The sequence below is a fragment of the Gambusia affinis genome, linkage group LG07 (genome assembly GCF_019740435.1).
Source record: "Gambusia affinis linkage group LG07, SWU_Gaff_1.0, whole genome shotgun sequence".
Lineage (NCBI taxonomy): Eukaryota > Metazoa > Chordata > Actinopteri > Cyprinodontiformes > Poeciliidae > Gambusia > Gambusia affinis.
This window is the reverse complement of record NC_057874.1, coordinates 18,266,261-18,283,971: the sequence shown is the minus strand read 5'-3', so window position 1 is coordinate 18,283,971 and position 17,711 is coordinate 18,266,261. Positions and strand designations below refer to the sequence as shown.

At 37.5% G+C, this 17,711-nt stretch overlaps 2 protein-coding genes across 3 annotated transcripts; one reads left to right on the top strand and one right to left on the bottom strand.

Annotated features, from left to right (window-relative positions):
- Positions 1–495: 495 nt before the first annotated feature.
- edem1 (ER degradation enhancer, mannosidase alpha-like 1) lies at positions 496–9,334 on the top strand. Of its 2 annotated transcripts, none has more exons than XM_044121299.1 (12): positions 496–1,141; positions 2,580–2,652; positions 3,051–3,154; positions 3,867–4,038; positions 4,131–4,314; positions 4,438–4,612; positions 5,175–5,295; positions 5,394–5,564; positions 5,650–5,723; positions 5,825–5,921; positions 6,428–6,613; positions 6,948–9,334. In XM_044121299.1, the coding sequence occupies exons 1-12, from the start codon at positions 672–674 to the stop codon at positions 7,035–7,037; spliced, it is 1,917 nt and encodes a 638-aa protein (XP_043977234.1). In that variant the 5' UTR covers positions 496–671; the 3' UTR covers positions 7,038–9,334. The 2 variants fall into 2 exon arrangements, 1 of the variants encoding a protein (XP_043977234.1); XR_006370996.1 differs by having other exon boundaries at positions 506–1,141; positions 6,486–6,613; positions 6,948–7,090.
- A 907-nt stretch (positions 9,335–10,241) lies between these two features.
- gnat1 (guanine nucleotide binding protein (G protein), alpha transducing activity polypeptide 1) lies at positions 10,242–13,929 on the bottom strand. Its single transcript, XM_044121313.1, has 9 exons — positions 13,692–13,929; positions 12,557–12,599; positions 12,334–12,475; positions 12,088–12,245; positions 11,882–12,010; positions 11,668–11,797; positions 11,431–11,584; positions 10,993–11,207; positions 10,242–10,908 (listed from the first exon to the last, which is right to left on the bottom strand). The coding sequence occupies exons 1-8, from the start codon at positions 13,795–13,797 to the stop codon at positions 11,017–11,019; spliced, it is 1,053 nt and encodes a 350-aa protein (XP_043977248.1). The 5' UTR covers positions 13,798–13,929; the 3' UTR covers positions 10,242–10,908; positions 10,993–11,016.
- Between the last annotated feature and the right edge of the window lie 3,782 nt (positions 13,930–17,711).

Genomic DNA, 17,711 nt, shown 5'->3' with positions numbered 1-17,711 from the left:
TTACAGGCCTGAGTTGCCTTAGACAGGGTCAGTGTTTATGATTCAATAATAAAAAAAGACAGTGGGCAACTATTGCACTCATGGTAGAGATTTAAGACACAAACCACCACTGGCAAAAAGCACATTTATATACATATGGATATATATGAAAATGAATATATATTCTATATATAATGACTATAACATAATGTATAATGACTTATTCATTTATTGGGTGGCTCATATACACCGTTTGCTTTTTACCATGCTGATTGACATAACAGTGAAGCGCACCATTTAGTTTGCAAAATTATCTAACGTTCAGTCTTTTTAGATTTAAATGTAACCAAATAATGTTTCGGCTTTTGACAGTTTCGCTCTTGTGGCTCATTTTTATTGGTGCGTTACACCAGAGTGCCACGAAACTCAACAAGAGGATTGACAGCTCGTCATCAACCAATCAGTAATGAGCCCGCCTTTCAAAATGAATAATGACGAGAAAGATTAGCGAATCGCATCACCGGATTTGGGATGGGCTGGTTTGTTGACAGGAAGTGTGTGAGGAGGCATCCCCACCGTACGAGCCTCCGTGCCTGTAGTTTATACTGACAGACAGCGGTTTTCGTGTTCAGATATACCTCGGAGGTAATGAGGACTTGGATTATGTACTTTAAGATCGACCTGGGGCAAAGATGCAATGGAGGTCAGTAGTAGTGGGTCTGGTGGTACTGAGACTCTCTGTAAACTGGGTTCTGTGGCTAGCTTTCGGGCTGGGACCTGAGATTAGCTCCGGCTTCAACTTCCACCTCGGTTTTAATTTGCACAAATTGGACTTGCTGTTCCGCGAGGAAAAGGAAGCCGATCCGAGCGCTAGCTCTTGGTCCCAAAGAATCCAGGGTCACAAGTATGACGAGACGGCGACCACCTGCGCAAAGATCAGGGAGGATTCCACCAGCAGGTCCTACCTGAACCTCTTCGATGGCAACAAGGATGAGTACGTCCGGAGGTACAGATCCTTTCCTGACACGCTGAGGGTGAAAATGAAAGGCATGGCCAAAGAAATGTTCTACTTTGGATACGAGAACTACATGAAACATGCCTTTCCCGAGGACGAGCTGAATCCCATTGATTGTGAGGGAAGAGGTCCAGACGTGATGAACCCGTGAGTCATTCTCTGAACTGGCCAGTCCTGGTCCAAAAAGGTCATGGTTCACACACAACATTCATTGACCGATCCAGTGTTTCCCAACTCGGGCCGTGTGCGTACACTGACCTGCATGTCTAAGATATTTCATACCTGACTCAAAGGCATAAATTACCTCACTTTATGTTGAAGCTTACAAATTTAAATCAGGTATGTAGAGGCAGAAAAACTTGATAGACATGTAGATCAGAGGGATGCATGGATCAAGACTGGGAGACACTGAAAAAGTGTTAATCCAAAGCTCAACAGAACACGAGGCAGCTTTTAAATATATGTTGTCTATATTCTATTTATACACAGCAAAATATTCTATTTTGCTGTGCAATACATTTTGCCCTATATTATCAGAATCTTAGCTACAGCAAGTTTGTTCATTTTGTCCACCCAGCGCTCTCCATATGGTGCCCTAGAAAAAGACTTTCAGATGAAATATTTTAAACTTAATTACATTTTTGTTTATTCTGTCTTAACAGCCTAAGTAGACACTGCAGTGGATCTGGTTACCTAACAGTTTCCAACCAGATTTGCTCTACAAATGCAGACAAGCAGAATGGAACTTTTCTTGTTGAACAATTGAATATATTGAATTAAAAGGCGAAACAGACAGTAAAACAGGCTGCCAGAGATTCAGGCAATAAAGTGGACAAGCTGAAATAATTCTCAAAGGATAAAAAAACCCAAACAAAACCGACCATCACACATATCGAACTTGAAATGAAGGAACATTTTTTCTTTCTGAAGCTGTTGTTTGAGACAAAAAGACAGGGAGGCGTTGCTAAAACAACAATATAATTGAGTTTCACAGATTTCTATTTTCAGACAAATTTAATTTTAAGCTGACAATTGATTGTTGTATGAACAGTGTTTTTGTTTAAAATGAACCTCACATTAATTGCAGTTATTTTTAAATAAATAAATTTCAAAATAAGTTATATTTGTTTCAATTAAGAAACATTTCCTTTACTGTCATTTAATGTCTATGAAAAGTATGGACTGTGTAGTACAAAGTTAAAATAATCTACTAAATAAGTCCATACATATATGTTTTTAATGAACAGTTTTACAAAAAATTCTCAATGTTATTTTTAACCAAATGTAGGTCAGATTACATTAGAGAGTGACATTAGAATGAAAGCAATATCTCTCTAGACAAGTTGCTGCTGAAATGAAGATAAAAATACTAATCCATTTTAATAGCAAGATCTTTTTGTTTCCAAATCAGCTGCGTGTTTTCCAAGATGAAGCAAACTGTAACTTTGGAGATCTGATAAGACTGATTATATGTCTTCCACTAACATTAGATTATGTGTAACCATCAAAACTGCTCAGCAAAAAGTACTTTCTGTGCTGTGGTGTCATAAGAAAGCTTTCGCACTTTTACCTGTTTTTGTTGTAGGTCGAACATCAATATCAACGACGTCTTGGGGAACTATTCACTCACACTCATTGACACCTTAGACACCTTGCTGGTAAGTTACCTTCCACTTGGTATTTATGTTGTTTATCGCAGAAAATCTCATTGAGGAGATGGTAGATGTTTTGATCTTAAGCAGCAGAAAAACAAAATATGGAAATGCAAAACTACAAGTTAAATCAGAACTCTTTCTGGTGTTTTTGCATAGAAAATAACCTTTTTACACACAAGTGGTATGTTCTGCGCCATGATGGTTACCACTTCCTGAATAAGTTGTGGGTCGTCTACTGCTCTCAAAAGTACCAGTTTTTGAATTAGTTATGTATGTCAGCCTAAAGGTTGGCAATTGAGGGCTTTCCTTTCACCCAGTTGCAGCAGCATTCACAATTTTAAACAAACCAGAAAGATAACGCAGAATACGCTGTGGTTAAACTGGGTGTCTTGTTTCACCAGGTGCTTGGCAATGTGACAGAGTTCCAGAGAGCCGTCAAACTGGTTATAGATACCGTGTCTTTTGACAAGAACTCAACTGTGCAAGTCTTCGAGGCTAACATCAGGTACAAACGTTACCTTAGACATGTCCAAAAACTCTCCAGCTTGTGATCAGTTTTAAAGTTTTCCTCTTATTGCAGTTTAGAATTGCAAATATTAAGTTTCCTAGGTGCTTGCTAATGCATGTTATAGAGCAATTATCTCAAATTATCACACATAGCATCTTTCGAGCTGATTGGGTCGTTCTTTTCTGTTCTGCTCAACATGTTTAGTCCAGTTTTCAATTATAAAGCTTTGACTAGTTTTCTAGTTTTCCAATTTCTCTTCAAGAACTATGTTATATCGTTACAAGGAGTGTTAAATATTTTCTCTTGAGGTATGAGTAGTAGTTAATTATCTACATTAGAAGTAGAGTAGGAAGGTCATAAATAAGGGCCTGAATCGTGGCTGTAATCTGGGGTTTTACTCTCATTTTCAAACAAAAACAAAAAAATTACTGTAAATTTAACACATTATAGCAAAAACAGCAATACGATCACATTCATTCTGCAAATTCTTTATGGGTATATACAATATATATATTAATACTGGTCAGGGCTGATCAATCAGTATGATGCTGGTCAGCAATCAATTTCTTTGTGCTTCTCCAACGATATAAAGCTGCACATTTACTGAAAAAAAAAAAAAATGCTGTAGCTGTACTTTTTTGTAAGACTGATACAATTTTGCAGCTACGGTGTTAAAGGCGTCTCTTAGTTCTTTTTTTAATCTTTGAAGGATCCTTGGAAGCCTTATCTCAGCACACATTCTGCTGACTGACTCCAAGCACCCATTCGGAGAGGTGGGCTTCAAAGATTATGATAATGAACTTCTGCATCTGGCTCACGACCTGGCTGTGCGCTTGCTGCCTGCTTTTGAGAACACCAGCACGGGCATTCCTTACCCCAGGGTGAGAGAGATCACTCTTTGATTACAAAGTAAGTCATCCCTCTTATCATGTGCGAGGTCAGGGCTGATTGTTTGTCTGTGTCCTGCATGCAGGTGAACCTGAAGACGGGAGTCCCTCAGGACAGCGTCAACGAGACGTGCACCGCAGGAGCCGGGTCCCTGCTGGTGGAGTTTGGCATTCTGAGTCGCCTGATTGGGGATTCAACGTTTGAATGGGTGGCGAGGCGAGCCGTCAGAGCTCTGTGGAATCTGAGAAGCAACGAAACTGGTCTGTTGGGTAAGTTGGGATGAAGGAGTTTCAATTTCACTTTGCCCTCTTGATTTTCTTTTCTTTTCAATACTTGGTTTTCGCCTGTCATTGCCAAAGGTGCAAACATCCCTTTTTGGTTTGTTTTTGTAGGAAATGTCATTAACATCCAAACAGGCCAGTGGGTTGGCAAGCAGAGTGGGCTTGGAGCTGGAATGGACTCTTTTTATGAGTATTTGCTTAAATCCTACATCCTATTTGGTGAGAAAGAGGATTACCGGATGTTTAAAGCTGCTTATGAGAGCATTCAGAACCACCTGAGAAGAGGGTGAGTCCCAAACAGAAAAAAATTTGAGAGAATGATTTTGTTCATTTTTCAGTTTTCTGCATTGCTGAGAGTCTCATCTGGTTGCAGTTGAAATGTGAAAATATCACAACAGGATCTGTGTCTGTCTGGGAATAACCAAAAAGAGGAATTAAAACTGAGAAATTTTTACAGCGTAGTCTTGTTTTATATGCATTACTTTGTTGAAGTTTTCAAACTTTATGAACTTTTCTACATTGTGTCAAGTTGCAACTCTAAAGTTTTGAGTTTATTATTGGGCTAATCATTTTAGCTGCATTTCTTCCAGTAGCTTCCCCATTGCTGCTGGAAGAAATGCACCCACAAAAACAAGTTAAAAAAATAAAATCATCAATAAATTTCCTTCTACTTTACAGCTATGCTCTGCTTCTTGTTGATCTTAATGTTGGTTTTAATGTGAGAAAATATGAAAAAAGTCATTGTACTCTAGAGAGTCACTGTGTGTTTTTTTAATTTCTTTAATGTGGAGAGGAATGTTGTATAACTGAATTCTGTGAAACCTTTTCCCTTTGTTGTTCTCCTTCAGGCGTGAGTCTTGCAATGAAGGTGAGGGTGACCCGCCTCTCTATGTTAATGTGAACATGTTTAGTGGTGAGATTATGAACACGTGGATCGACTCCCTTCAGGCCTTCTTTCCTGGGCTGCAGGTGCTTGTTTTTTTTTTTTTTTTTTAACTTTCCTCTGACACAAATATAGTCTATTTTTTGTTCCAATAAGCTAAAATAAGGATTTATGTAACTCATAGGTGCTGAACGGGGATATTGATGATGCCATTTGCCTGCATGCCTTCTACTATGCCATCTGGAAGCGCTTTGGGGCGCTGCCAGAGAGATACAACTGGCAGCTCAAAGCCCCCGATGTGTTATTTTACCCTTTAAGACCAGAGCTGGTGGAGTCCACCTACCTGCTGTACCAGGTAATAACTCCGTAACAGCAGTGGTTGTTTGTGGAAGATTGCTTTTTGTCAATCGAGAGTAATTTTCCTTACTTTCTTCTCACAGGCAACAAAAAATCCTTTCTATCTGCATGTTGGAATGGATATTCTCCAGAGCCTGGAGAAAAATGCCAAAGTCAGGTACGGATTTATGTTGTTACTGATTTTGGACATATATACATATAAAAATATATGTATTTGCCTACTTTACACTTCACGGCTGGGTGTTACTGTCACTGCAGATGCGGATATGCCACACTCCACCATGTTGTGGATAAATCCAAAGAGGATCGCATGGAGAGCTTTTTTCTCAGTGAAACCTGCAAATACCTTTATCTTGTAAGTTGTCAATTTGAGGTGTTACTCTCAGATATACAGGAACAAACATTTATTTTATTTTACTTTATTGTTTCCTAAGGCTTAAGTGCACTTTAAAGACAAAAGTGTAGGATTTGGTGACCTCTTGTGCTAAAATGGAAGACTTGCAACTGTTGAATCACATTTTATAGGGATTTAAGCAAATACGCATGAAAAGCAAACTTAATGTGCTACTAACACACATAAAAGGTCTAGATATCCTGCTATATCAGGATGGTCTTATAACATCAGAGCTCTGTTGTAGACAACCACTGTAAAAAAATAATTCACATATATATATATATATATAAACATATATATTATATATATAAATAAATATAAATTATTCTAGAAATTCTCTATATCTGATTTCCTTCCACATGCTAAAAGGGTATTTGCTTTTACTATTGTGAATAGTATATACCACTATTTTGAATTTATGAATTGATTTGTTGGGGAGTTTTATTGTCTTTTCCTCTGCATTTCAGCTATTTGATGAGGACAACCCACTGCACAAATCCGATAACAAATATATCTTCACTACAGAAGGTCATGTTGTGCCTATAGACAAGCGCTTCAGGGAGAAGCAGTGGAACGACTTGTCTCCATGCGAAGAGGGAACGCTGGCAGGAACAGAAACAAGCAACCGGCCGCCTCTGAGCAACGTCAGCAACGTAAGATCATCATCCTCGATTAACTTAATTTGGTCAATGAGTTTGACAAGAAAAGCATTTAGCCTCAGAGTTCGTTCTCAGTTTGGAAAAACATAAAACTTGGCTGGAGTGTTTTCCAGGCGTGGTTCAGTGTGGAAAAAGAAAATTAAGTATGTAGAATATTTGAATTTCCAGATGTTAGTTCTTATTTCTTTGTCTTTATCCATCCATCAGTCCATTCATCCATTATCTATAAATTGAAGTGATTTTTTTTTTTTACATGAATGTTGAATTGTTGACATAAAACATTGTAAATGAACTCTGTATTTATTCTCTTTCTTCCGTATCTCTGCAGTGCAACAGGATACCAGAGGAGCGTCGATATGCTCTGCCATTAAAGAGTGTCTACATGAGGCAGATTGATCATATGGTGGGAGTGTTTTGACAAAAAAAGAAAAGATGTGGGGACACTTTATTGACATATATACATGTCAAACATGTATATATGGAGAGGAGGAGTTCCTCAGTTCAGAGTCTTCGTACCATCTATTTCTCAGATCTGGATCTAGACAGGAAATGGACAGTAATGAATCATGAGAAGACAAGACTGTATTAAAGTAAATAGTTTTTGGTTTAAAGAATGATGCATATAAAGGTGACAAGTCCAAGGTCAGGAAAATTAGTTGTGATTGTTAGTTTTTGTCTGACCTGAGGTTAAAAGGGTTTTAGACAAACTGAGATATCTGGTCAAGTACTTGTGGGTAAACTTTGCACATGTGTTTTGATTGAAACTACAGCAGAGCTGAGAGTCTTGACAAAAAAGCATCTGATAATAAGGTCAGTGCCATTAACCTCACATTAATTCAGTGCATAGCCTATAAACAAATGTTGACCTTTGAGCAAGCTGCTCTCTAAACCTGAGAATTAGTGCCTCTTTTTTAAGTTGACATACTTGATTAGATCAGTGCTATTATGTAAGGGCTATGAGATAGAAATTATTAAAAGAGCTGCTTTTCACTCCAGATATTTTTTAATCAAACAGCATTACTGCAATACTCTGGTTTTATTTCTCCCAAGTAAAAAAAAATCCCAAAACTGGAGATGCACCAATCAGAGCCTCATGGCAGACTAATATAGCTTTTTAGCCAATTCTAATTTCTCTTTAAGATTTTAAAATATATAGGAACAAAGGTCTTTTTTTTCTAACTTTGTTAGAATAATTTGTGATTTCACATTGTTTCCAACATGTGAAATCACAAATTATTAATTTTCTGAGCAAAGGCAATATGACTGTGTTGTATGAGAGGGTAATCTCTGAGTTCCCTTAGAGAACATAGATTCTTATCTTAATTGTTATATTTCCAGAAAGGCTGCACACATTACTAAATGTAACTTTTTTTTATTACACGTTTGAAAGCTACAGGGGACAAACAGAACCACTTTGCTGTACTCTGGTCAAGCTTCCTGCTCTTCCCCATTTATTTGAAATGGCTCTTTACAACTTTTATACTTCCTCTGACTTCAATTTTGACCACCTGCTGATAATAGTTAAACTTCTTCAATCAGTAATTGCATGCACACACTGGGAGAGCTCGGAAACAGATCTGGTTTTTGACTGGTCACCAGTCAGTTCTCTAAAATCTTCTTAATTGGGTTGCCAATCAAGTTCTTGGTGCATCTCTACTAAAATGCTAATGCATATCTGGGCAGAGGCAGAAAGTCTGGGGAGTAAACTGTATTTTTGCCTTTGACTCATGTTTGACAATACTGAGAAAATACAATATTGAGATAATCAAGTGTTAATCTTTCAAACTTTTAATGACTCTATGTCTTAGAAAGGGCAAATAGAGGCTTTATGCCCCCATGAGAATGAGGTTCAGGACTGACTCTTTAAGTGCCTTCTATTTGTCTTAGCATTTCTGGATGCTATGTGGTGTATATTAGACGTGGATAACATTTTTGAACATATTTTATTGCCACTTGTGATATTGCACAAATGTTTCATTCCATGTTTATCTGTGGTTCTTTTAGCCATCACAAGCCATAAGATGTCTTTTAAATGCTAAGTTTGTATTGGTGACAATTCTGCTGCGTTGTTTATGATTTGTACTTGTACAGAAGAGACTGAAGCTGTTTCTTTTAGTGCACTTCATACCTGTCATGTGGTTAAAAACTCAGGGTTTATTAGAAATGCAAAAATCAGTGAATGCTTTTGTAAGAAATAAAATTGTAATGTTGCCTACTATTTTTAATTTTATTATCGTTTCCAACATCAAATATCGTTCACAATACTGAGATACATTTCTATGCAAAATTACTCAATATAACTTACAAACGTATTAAATATTAGATACATCGAAATCATCTTTCTGTTGCTGTGTAATTCTGTGCGGTCTTTGTTTAGGCTTGCTTTCCTTTGGTTTGGTCTTTTGTGACAAATACCCAGGTCACGTCTCACATATTCAGAAGTGGCTGTGGCTCCGGTTACACCTAACTCCACCTTTTCTCACAGAAAAGTAGAACCTTTTCCATAGATATCTGCATTACTACTGCTTTCCTTCAGGATGTGATGCAATCACACGTAGTTCTCAGAAGTGGTCAAAGGTCATCAGAACAAGGTCATAAAGGGCGACTTTGATGCATTGGAAAACAGATGCACCTCCCATTCTGGTGAATTTTGTGTGGGAGGCAAATACAGATGCAGAGACTTGCAAAATTATTTTTCATCACATTTTATATCTTAACCACAAACTCAAGGAAGTGCATAATATTAAAATTTAAGGAACTGTTTTGTTTTTAAAAATGTCTTTCAAATAGAAATCAGAAAAATAAAGCATGCAGTTGTAATTTTTTTTAGAAGCGCCTTTTTTCAGTTACAACTTTATGTTTTAATTATGCCTCAAGGAAAGGCAAATTTACTTGTATAACACATTTCAACAGCAAGGCAACTCAAGGTGCGTGGAAACTCATCAAACAAAACAAAGTCTAAAATGTTCCAGTTATGACTCAAATGCAACTCTAAACAAATGGGTCTTTAGCCTTGATTAAAGTGAACTCTGTGTTTCAGCAGCGTTTGCAGTTTTATGGAAGCTTGTTCCAGATTAATGAAGCGCAAATTTGAATGCTGCTTCTCTGTGGGCTGCTTCTGATTGTGGGTTGCAGAGTAGATTTGAACAAGAAGACCTGAGTGGACCAGAAAGGTGATACAATAATATACCATATTTTGGTGCTAAGCCATTCATGGATTTATAAAGTCAATTCTCTAGCTACAGAAATGAGGTGATGTGCTCTATTTTCCTGGTTTTAGTGAGAATAAAAGCAGCAGCTTTCTGTATCAGCTGCAGCTGTCTGACTTGTACAGACACTGTTGAAGTAATCAATATGACTAAAAATAAATGCATAGATACATTTTTGCTGAGACATTAGCGCTTTTATGCTGAAAGCATTTGCTTTTTTTCACATCTAGAGACTAAAATTTGTAGCCATGCTTTGCAAAAGAACAAAGAATCAATAGAAAATATGACATCCATTCTGGAAAAAATGACAAACTACTGAGTTTTCTACAGAAGCTTTAATCAATTTAATCAAATGTGTACATTTTTATATTTCTCTGAATTTCAGTACAGATAAGTTGACTCAAAGGCTTTTTGACAGGGAGAATCAAATTGGGGTTAATTAATCTCTAGCTTAACAGTTTATAGATTAACAGTATTACAACACACCATTAGAAATCTGATTAATTATGTACAGTGACCCTTTCTCAACTACTGCAATAAAACCAAAGAAAATCTAATGCTTCTCTCAGAAATTCAATTTATAATCTTCTGGTGTTACAAATTGTGGTGTTTTGTGTCATTAGAAAAAGCCTTTTCTAGTGACAATTCATCTTAAAGTCTAACTGATGCTGAAGTGCAAATGCAGGTGGTGAGGCCATCTTGTTAGCCCTTTAACTGTATGCTGTCTGATTACTTGAGCTTAGAGACACTGCGTCTATTCATGAGTGCATCTGAAAAGAAATCGGTTTATTCAGACAAAAGCTACAGATTGCATTTCTCTCCAAAGATGAGCTAATGAGAAAATTTTGACAAAAAATTCAACTCATCTTAAACTCTGCATGGGATTATTTTCATGTCTCAGTGACAAGGAGTCTTTGGTCGAAGCTACAAGTTTAGTTTTTAACACAGCAAATTAAATGTTATTTTTATTTTTGCATTCACTGGTTTGAGGATGGCTTTTTGACAGGACTGTCTCCATCTTCATTCCCCTGGTTGAATTGAGGAGGAATCTGAGGAATGTGACGGGGCTAAGACACTACCCTGTCAAATAACATAGAAACACATGTGTTAGAAAGGAGAACAGTTACTCTTGGTTAGATTTGCATGAATTCTAACTTTGCTCACTTTCATTAAATTTGCTCTTGGCTCTTAGAAGAGACCGCAATCTTTCAGGTTTTCTTTGATGATGATGTCGGTTACAGCGTCAAACACAAACTTGACGTTTTCTGTGTCTGTGGCGCAGGTCATGTGCGAGTAAATTTCTTTTATATCTCGGCGCAAGTTCAGGTCCAGGAACTGGATTTTGATGTAGTTGCCAGCATCCTCATAAGTATTGGGCCCTGGGCAGGACAACAGGGAGATATAAAAGATAAATGGATGGCTGCAAAACAACAGCAATAAAATGAGGAAGTGTTGTTTTTCCACTTTAACATCCAGAAACAAAGTGAAGAGCTAAACTTACTTGTAGCCAGTCTATTCTTCACATAGCTAGATCATGTTTTGCCAATGATACTGTCATTTATACATTGAAAAAAGAATCTAAGTAGTTTATGAAAATCTCACCATCGTACTCAGGGAAGCACATGCTGAGATGGGCTTTCTTGATCTTCTCAGTGAACACATCCTTCTTGTTCAGGAAGAGTACAATGGAGGTGGCGGCGAAGTAGCGGTGGTTGCAGATACTGTTGAACAAGTGCAGACTCTCGTGCATTCGGTTCTGAAAGTAAAAAACCTTTTAAGTGACCCAGAGCTTTACTTCTTACCATAAATTATGAGATGGATTGGTCAACTCTGTCATACCACTTCGTCATCCTCCACCAGCACCATGTCATAGGCGCTCAGAGCAGCAATGAAGATGATACAGGTGACACCTTCGAAACAATGAATCCACTTCTTTCTCTCTGACCTCTGGCCACCCACATCAAACATTCTGGATCAAAACAAAAGACGATTTGCTGTGTGATCACCCGATCAATCCTAATTCCTACTAATGAGCAATAATTCATAGACTCACCTGAAGTTAAGATCTTTGAAGGAGAATTGAGTCTCAATGATACCAGTGGTTTTCACTCTTGATCGCAGCACATCCTGCTCAGTGGGCACATAGCCTGGTTGGACCAGTCGCTCCAGGTCATTGAGGTAGCTGTGTCAAAATGAAACTCTGTCAGTGGACTTATTTTTATTATTACATGAGCAATGTTTAAATTTGTTGTTGCTTACTATCCAGCTGAGTCGTTGAGTTGATACTCTGAAGCCCTGTCGAAACAGGCCTGGATGCCAGAATCCTTCCACAGACGCAGAATGATGTCTGACAACTCTTTGGGCATGGTTCCTTCCTCAATGGTATCTGCAAGATGCATCAGTTTCCTGGCATCATCCTGCAGGAAGGACCCAGGTAGACAGTCAACATCAATAAATTTAACTTAGAATATTTGACCTAAGATTTATATAGACGTGTGTTGTCACCTGTTGGTCGGGGTGGCCGTAGTTAATGTTGAGTGTGTTCATGGCCTTCACGATTGCCATGATGGACTGCAGGGTGTTGCTGTAGATGATGACAATGAACTCCAAGCATTCTTCAAGCGAATAACCATCTTTGTGGATAATTCTGTGGAGAAAGCGTAGCACTACTATTGAATATAGCTTTGGGCAGGAAGGAATAAATGCTGCTTAGATACAAAATTCTTACTTCATCTGTTTGACAATGGTGCTCTTGCCTGATTCTCCAGCCCCTATGAAAGAGAAGAAATCATTTTAGAAGATGTCTTTGCTTATTTTATCAGAATATCCCAACATTTTCTTTGATTTGAAGACACCTTACATGGAGATCCATTCCCAAAAACTGGACATTGATGAAGCACCAGTTCTGATAAGCATGCTGGCATGCTTATCAGAACTGGTGTTTTTATTTATGTTTGTAAGGCGTTGGAATAACATCTGTTTATCTCAGGTGAACTATATCCTCCAAAAGATGATCCCAACATAACGCTCCTTACTTCAGCCCTAATCTTTTTACTTGACCCTGACCTGTATCACCATAAGGAGAGGATGAAGCAGCACATGAAACAATGTCTGAAACAGGTTTATTATGTGCATCCTAAGTATTTTCAGATGGTGCAATCTTTCAACTGTCAACAAATATTACAACTCTGAATTATTTCATGTAGCACAACTACATTTGACTGTAAATAATTTCTGTATTTTATTAGCTTACAGAATAAACTAACTCTGACATCAACAGATGCTTCCTTTCTCTCATTTAGTTGAAATTCATAATATGTAAAATAAATGTGCTATAATTCTGTTTTGGTTTGTTGATTCAGGGTCAGTGTCCTTCAGTGTTAAGCCCTTTGTGCGGAAGAACCTGTTGTGTCAGGATTAACAGGGATTGCCTTGCGTGATTATCTGAGTGTCTCAGCAATTCAGTGACACAGTTTATTAAGCTCTTACTTGATATGTTGCATCTTTTTCACGCACAGCTAGAGACTTTCAAGAGTAGAAAAAAGTCAGTCCTGGAAATTAATTAGGTGTGTTATTTGCAACAATGCATAAACCAACATCATTTGCTTTTATGAATGTTAAACAGCAACTAAAATTGTTTGTGAAAGTCAAGGCAGCAATTGTTCTAGGGAAAGGGTTTAATCAAAACCTTTCCCTAAAAGATTTTGGTATTACAAACTGTAAGATTACAGTTGAGCTGTGATGTTACAGCTCAACTAAAACAGCACACTGAAACCATCTAAGGTGTGAGAATGGCTCTGACCAGATGATGATGTATTGAAACCATTGCTTCTAAATCACTCATCCAACAGGTGTGTCTGTACCTAGCAGCAGCAGCTTGACGGTCCTTGCATCCTTGTCTGCATCCTCCTTCAGCCTCTTCTCCAGCTCCCTGGAGTGTTTGTCCTCGGCGCTAGCTCCGGCCCCCATCCTACTTTTCCCGGCTTGGGCCCCTCTGTTTCAAAAGCCAAGTGTCAGGAAAAATGGAAGCAGGTCCCGGTTGGCTGCTCGCCTGCTACTGTCTGACCGGTGCCTTCAAGCACGCAGCTGATGCGCCAACTGCCAGCAGCTGGGGATTGTTTGAGTATTTTTTGCCATCACAGGGAAGGATTTTGGGCTCCCTCAGCCCACCTGACCAGTGGTGGCCAATGGAGCACAAGGACAAGACAGCTACAGGGCAGAGGTGTGAAGGGAAGCAGACATACATCACTGTAGGAGTGCTCTAACCTTTAGGGTACTTTGCTGCGCTCAGCGGAAGATGAACATCGGCTCAAGTGCTTATCTCATTCTCTTCTTAAGATCCTTCAAAAGAGAAGCCCATGAAACTAAAAGAGTTTTGTTACCAAAACTAAGTTTAGTCTCTGGTGTGACCAAAACAAAAATGATATCTGATGGAAAACTCATTGAGGTTTTATTTTTGCAAGAGGGACGATAATGTGATGATATTGTTGGAACCAGCACAAAATCAGGAAATGCATGTCAAAACCATCAACTTGTAATAAAAATACAGAGACATATGCACACACAAATGCAAAGATGGGTCCAAACATTCCTTATTGGATCCAACAGCCTGAAGGGTGAGTTCTGAGGTGCTTAGAGAGCTTTGCAGTTTCACCAGACAGATCTCATTGACCTAAATCTGAAGCTGGTTAAGGATCCTAATCTACTCACACTTTCAGGTCTGTGTGCACGAAGATACGGTATGCGTGTACATTCGTGACCACAGCATCATATTTAATTACACACAGGAACTGAAAAGTAGTGTTATTATTTTGTTAGCGCTAGCGCCTGGATCAGAAGGCATACACACGATCAAAACGTAGAACATCTGTAACTGGGTGTAGATGCAGTTTGATTCTAAATGTATTTGCTATTCTTTTGAGGTAATTTTCTACTTGTAACCCCATTTTGTTTGGATACAATCTTGTCCACTGTAAGTTTTAAATTCTGACAAAACAGAAAGTGTCATCCTTGGACCAGAGTCTTTGAAAAAGAAACTACTGAGTCAATCCTTTGATCCCGGATGGCATCAAATCGACTCCTGAAGTAAATAACCTCTGTGTTATTTTTAATCAAGGTATGTCATTTAAATCCCATATTAAAAATGTTTGAAGGATTCCTCCTTTCACTTCTAGAATATTGCCAAAATTAGAAATGTTCTGTCTAGGACTGACGCTGAAAAAGTAGTACTGCCCACCACATGATCCACACATTAGTTATTGGACTAATGTAATTATTTGCAGTCAGGAAGTCCATAAAGTCCAGTTAAGTAATCATGATTAAATACATATAATTTGATTCATAATAAAGTTGTAATTAGTGTTAATTGATCCTAAATAAATCCTAATATTAAGAAATAAACAGACGTTTTCTGATTCTATTTTAAATGTTCTATAAACATCACTCAATATAAACGTCATGAATTTATCCTTTAGATTGATGTTATAATTGGTTTGAGAGGTTCATAGTGTTAATATAATTGAAAGTATTTTAATTGCTATGCTAATGCAGAAAAATGTTTACTATGAATAAATATTAAATACTCTAAACCACCTTGTAGACTAAACAAAGGAGAACACTTATTATTATAAAATATAGAGCTTTAATTTATTAGTTAGCAACATTGATGAGGAAGAAAAGATAGCAGTTTTTACAAGTCATTACCACAAAGTGTGCTTATTTTACATTACCTCACAGACCAGTTATTCAGAGAAAACAGATTCCCATAGTAGAAATATATGCAAACCTGTTTTCTTCCTCTACTTCTAATATCTGACAAGGAGAACTCAAAGATGAAATCAGCCTTTCTGATCTTTCAGCCTTTCCCAAAACAAAAAGGATCTGAACTCCCACAACAATAAAAAGACATCCACATCAACATTTTAGACAAAACACTACATACATACACTGTACATGCCATGCACATTTAAAATTCACTGTCTGAAGACTCTGGTACAATTTTTTCTTCAGGTTTGGCAAGTTATCATGATGTTTACTGTGTAAAGGTGTTCATTTCATTAGTTAGTGTGAAATCTGTGGCACCAGTAATAAAGGATGGCTCTGTACCAGGACAAATAGAGCGGCAGAAGCTCTCTGGTAACCAGATGATACATAAAGTACAGCACCAGTCATCATAGCACTATAAATCTGCACACTTGTATAGATTGATTACATTAATTTCACCAATATTTACATAAAAATGGAAGGAATGGAAAAAAAAAGAAACTACAGCGCTGTGAAAAAGTACTACATTTTTCTGATCAGTAAGCAATTTTGTTGAGGTTGATAGCAGTATTGCCTTGGAGCAAGAAGGTCCTGTGTTTACGTCATGGTCTGGAGTCTTTCTACTCTCCCCATGCAAGTGGAGGTTCTCTCCTGGTACTCTTAAAAGTCCAAAAACACAACTCTTGGGTAAACAGGTTTCTCTAAATTGCTTTTAGGTATAAATGTGTGTATGCATGGTAATTAGTCCTGTGTGCTGCTCTGTAATGGTGTAATGGTGACTAGTCCAGGGCGAACCTTACCTTTCGCCCAATGACTGATGGCGATATTGCAACAGCAAGCGAGAATAGACAATGGATTTATGGATATTTAATTTGATAAAGAGAAAACAAATATTCAAAACAAGCTGGCTCAGTGTGACAAAATAATAACATTGCTCTATGCCCTTTAATAAAGTGTAATTAACATATTTTGGAGAGGTGAGTTCAATATCCCTAAACACACCCAAACTGTGATTAGTGAAAGTTATGCAGGGACAAAAAAAATTACAAAATAACCTGTTTAATGTTTTGAAATAGACCAGAACATTTAAAAATCATTATGCTCTCAGCTAAAGATATTCAAGGACAAACAGTTGTCAATAACCTTGTTTCCTATCAGTTTGGAAAGAGTTATAAAGCCATTCTGAAGTCTTTTGGACTCCAACTAATCAAAATCAAAGCCACTATCCACACTTGGAGAAAACATGGAAGAGTGGCTGACCTAATCAATCAGTCATCCAGGAGGTACCAAAACAACATCTAAATAACTACAAACTTCACTTCAATGTTCAACATTCAATAAAAAGAAACAGACTGTGCCAACATTGCATCCATGGGAGAGTGCCAAGGAAAAACATTACTGACCCTGCCAAATGTTCTGAAATCCTGTTACATTTGGAAACAAAGTGACTGTATTTCAGAAAAAGAACATCCTACAAACATCAAAACACATTGGTAGCAGTGTAAAGATCTGGGATGTCCTCCGAACTTTTGTAAAATTGATGGAATCAAAGGTTTATCTCTTTAGGAGAAAACCTTTAAAAACTTCAGCTCAAGCACTCGAGTCGTACAACTGAACAATGGTCCAATAGACACCAGCAAGTTCATCTCTCATAACCTCAAAAATTAGGACGTTTTTGGGAATGTCCTTGTCAAATCTGGACATAAATCTGACAAAGATGATGTAGCAATGTGGCTGAATTCAAACAAAAAGTGCGTCCGAATCTTCTCCACACAGATGTAAGGGCCAGGTGGGTTTAGATAGATTTTTTTCTTAACTTTATCTAAAGTAATCCATAAATGAAGTAATCATTTGAAAAGTGCATGTTGTAGTTACTCAGTAGATTTGTAACTGATATTAAAAATGGGTCGATGATTGGAAATCTTTAAGTGACAAAATATCACAAAGTGAGCAAATACTTTTTCCACAGCATTGTAGTTTATAGGACATTTAATATGTTTAGAAACAAATTTTTTCTAATTTTTTTATATATATAAAAAAAATCACCAATCTGGCAACAAAAGGTGCTTTCTCCAATATATATATATATATATATATATATTTATATATTTAATCACAGA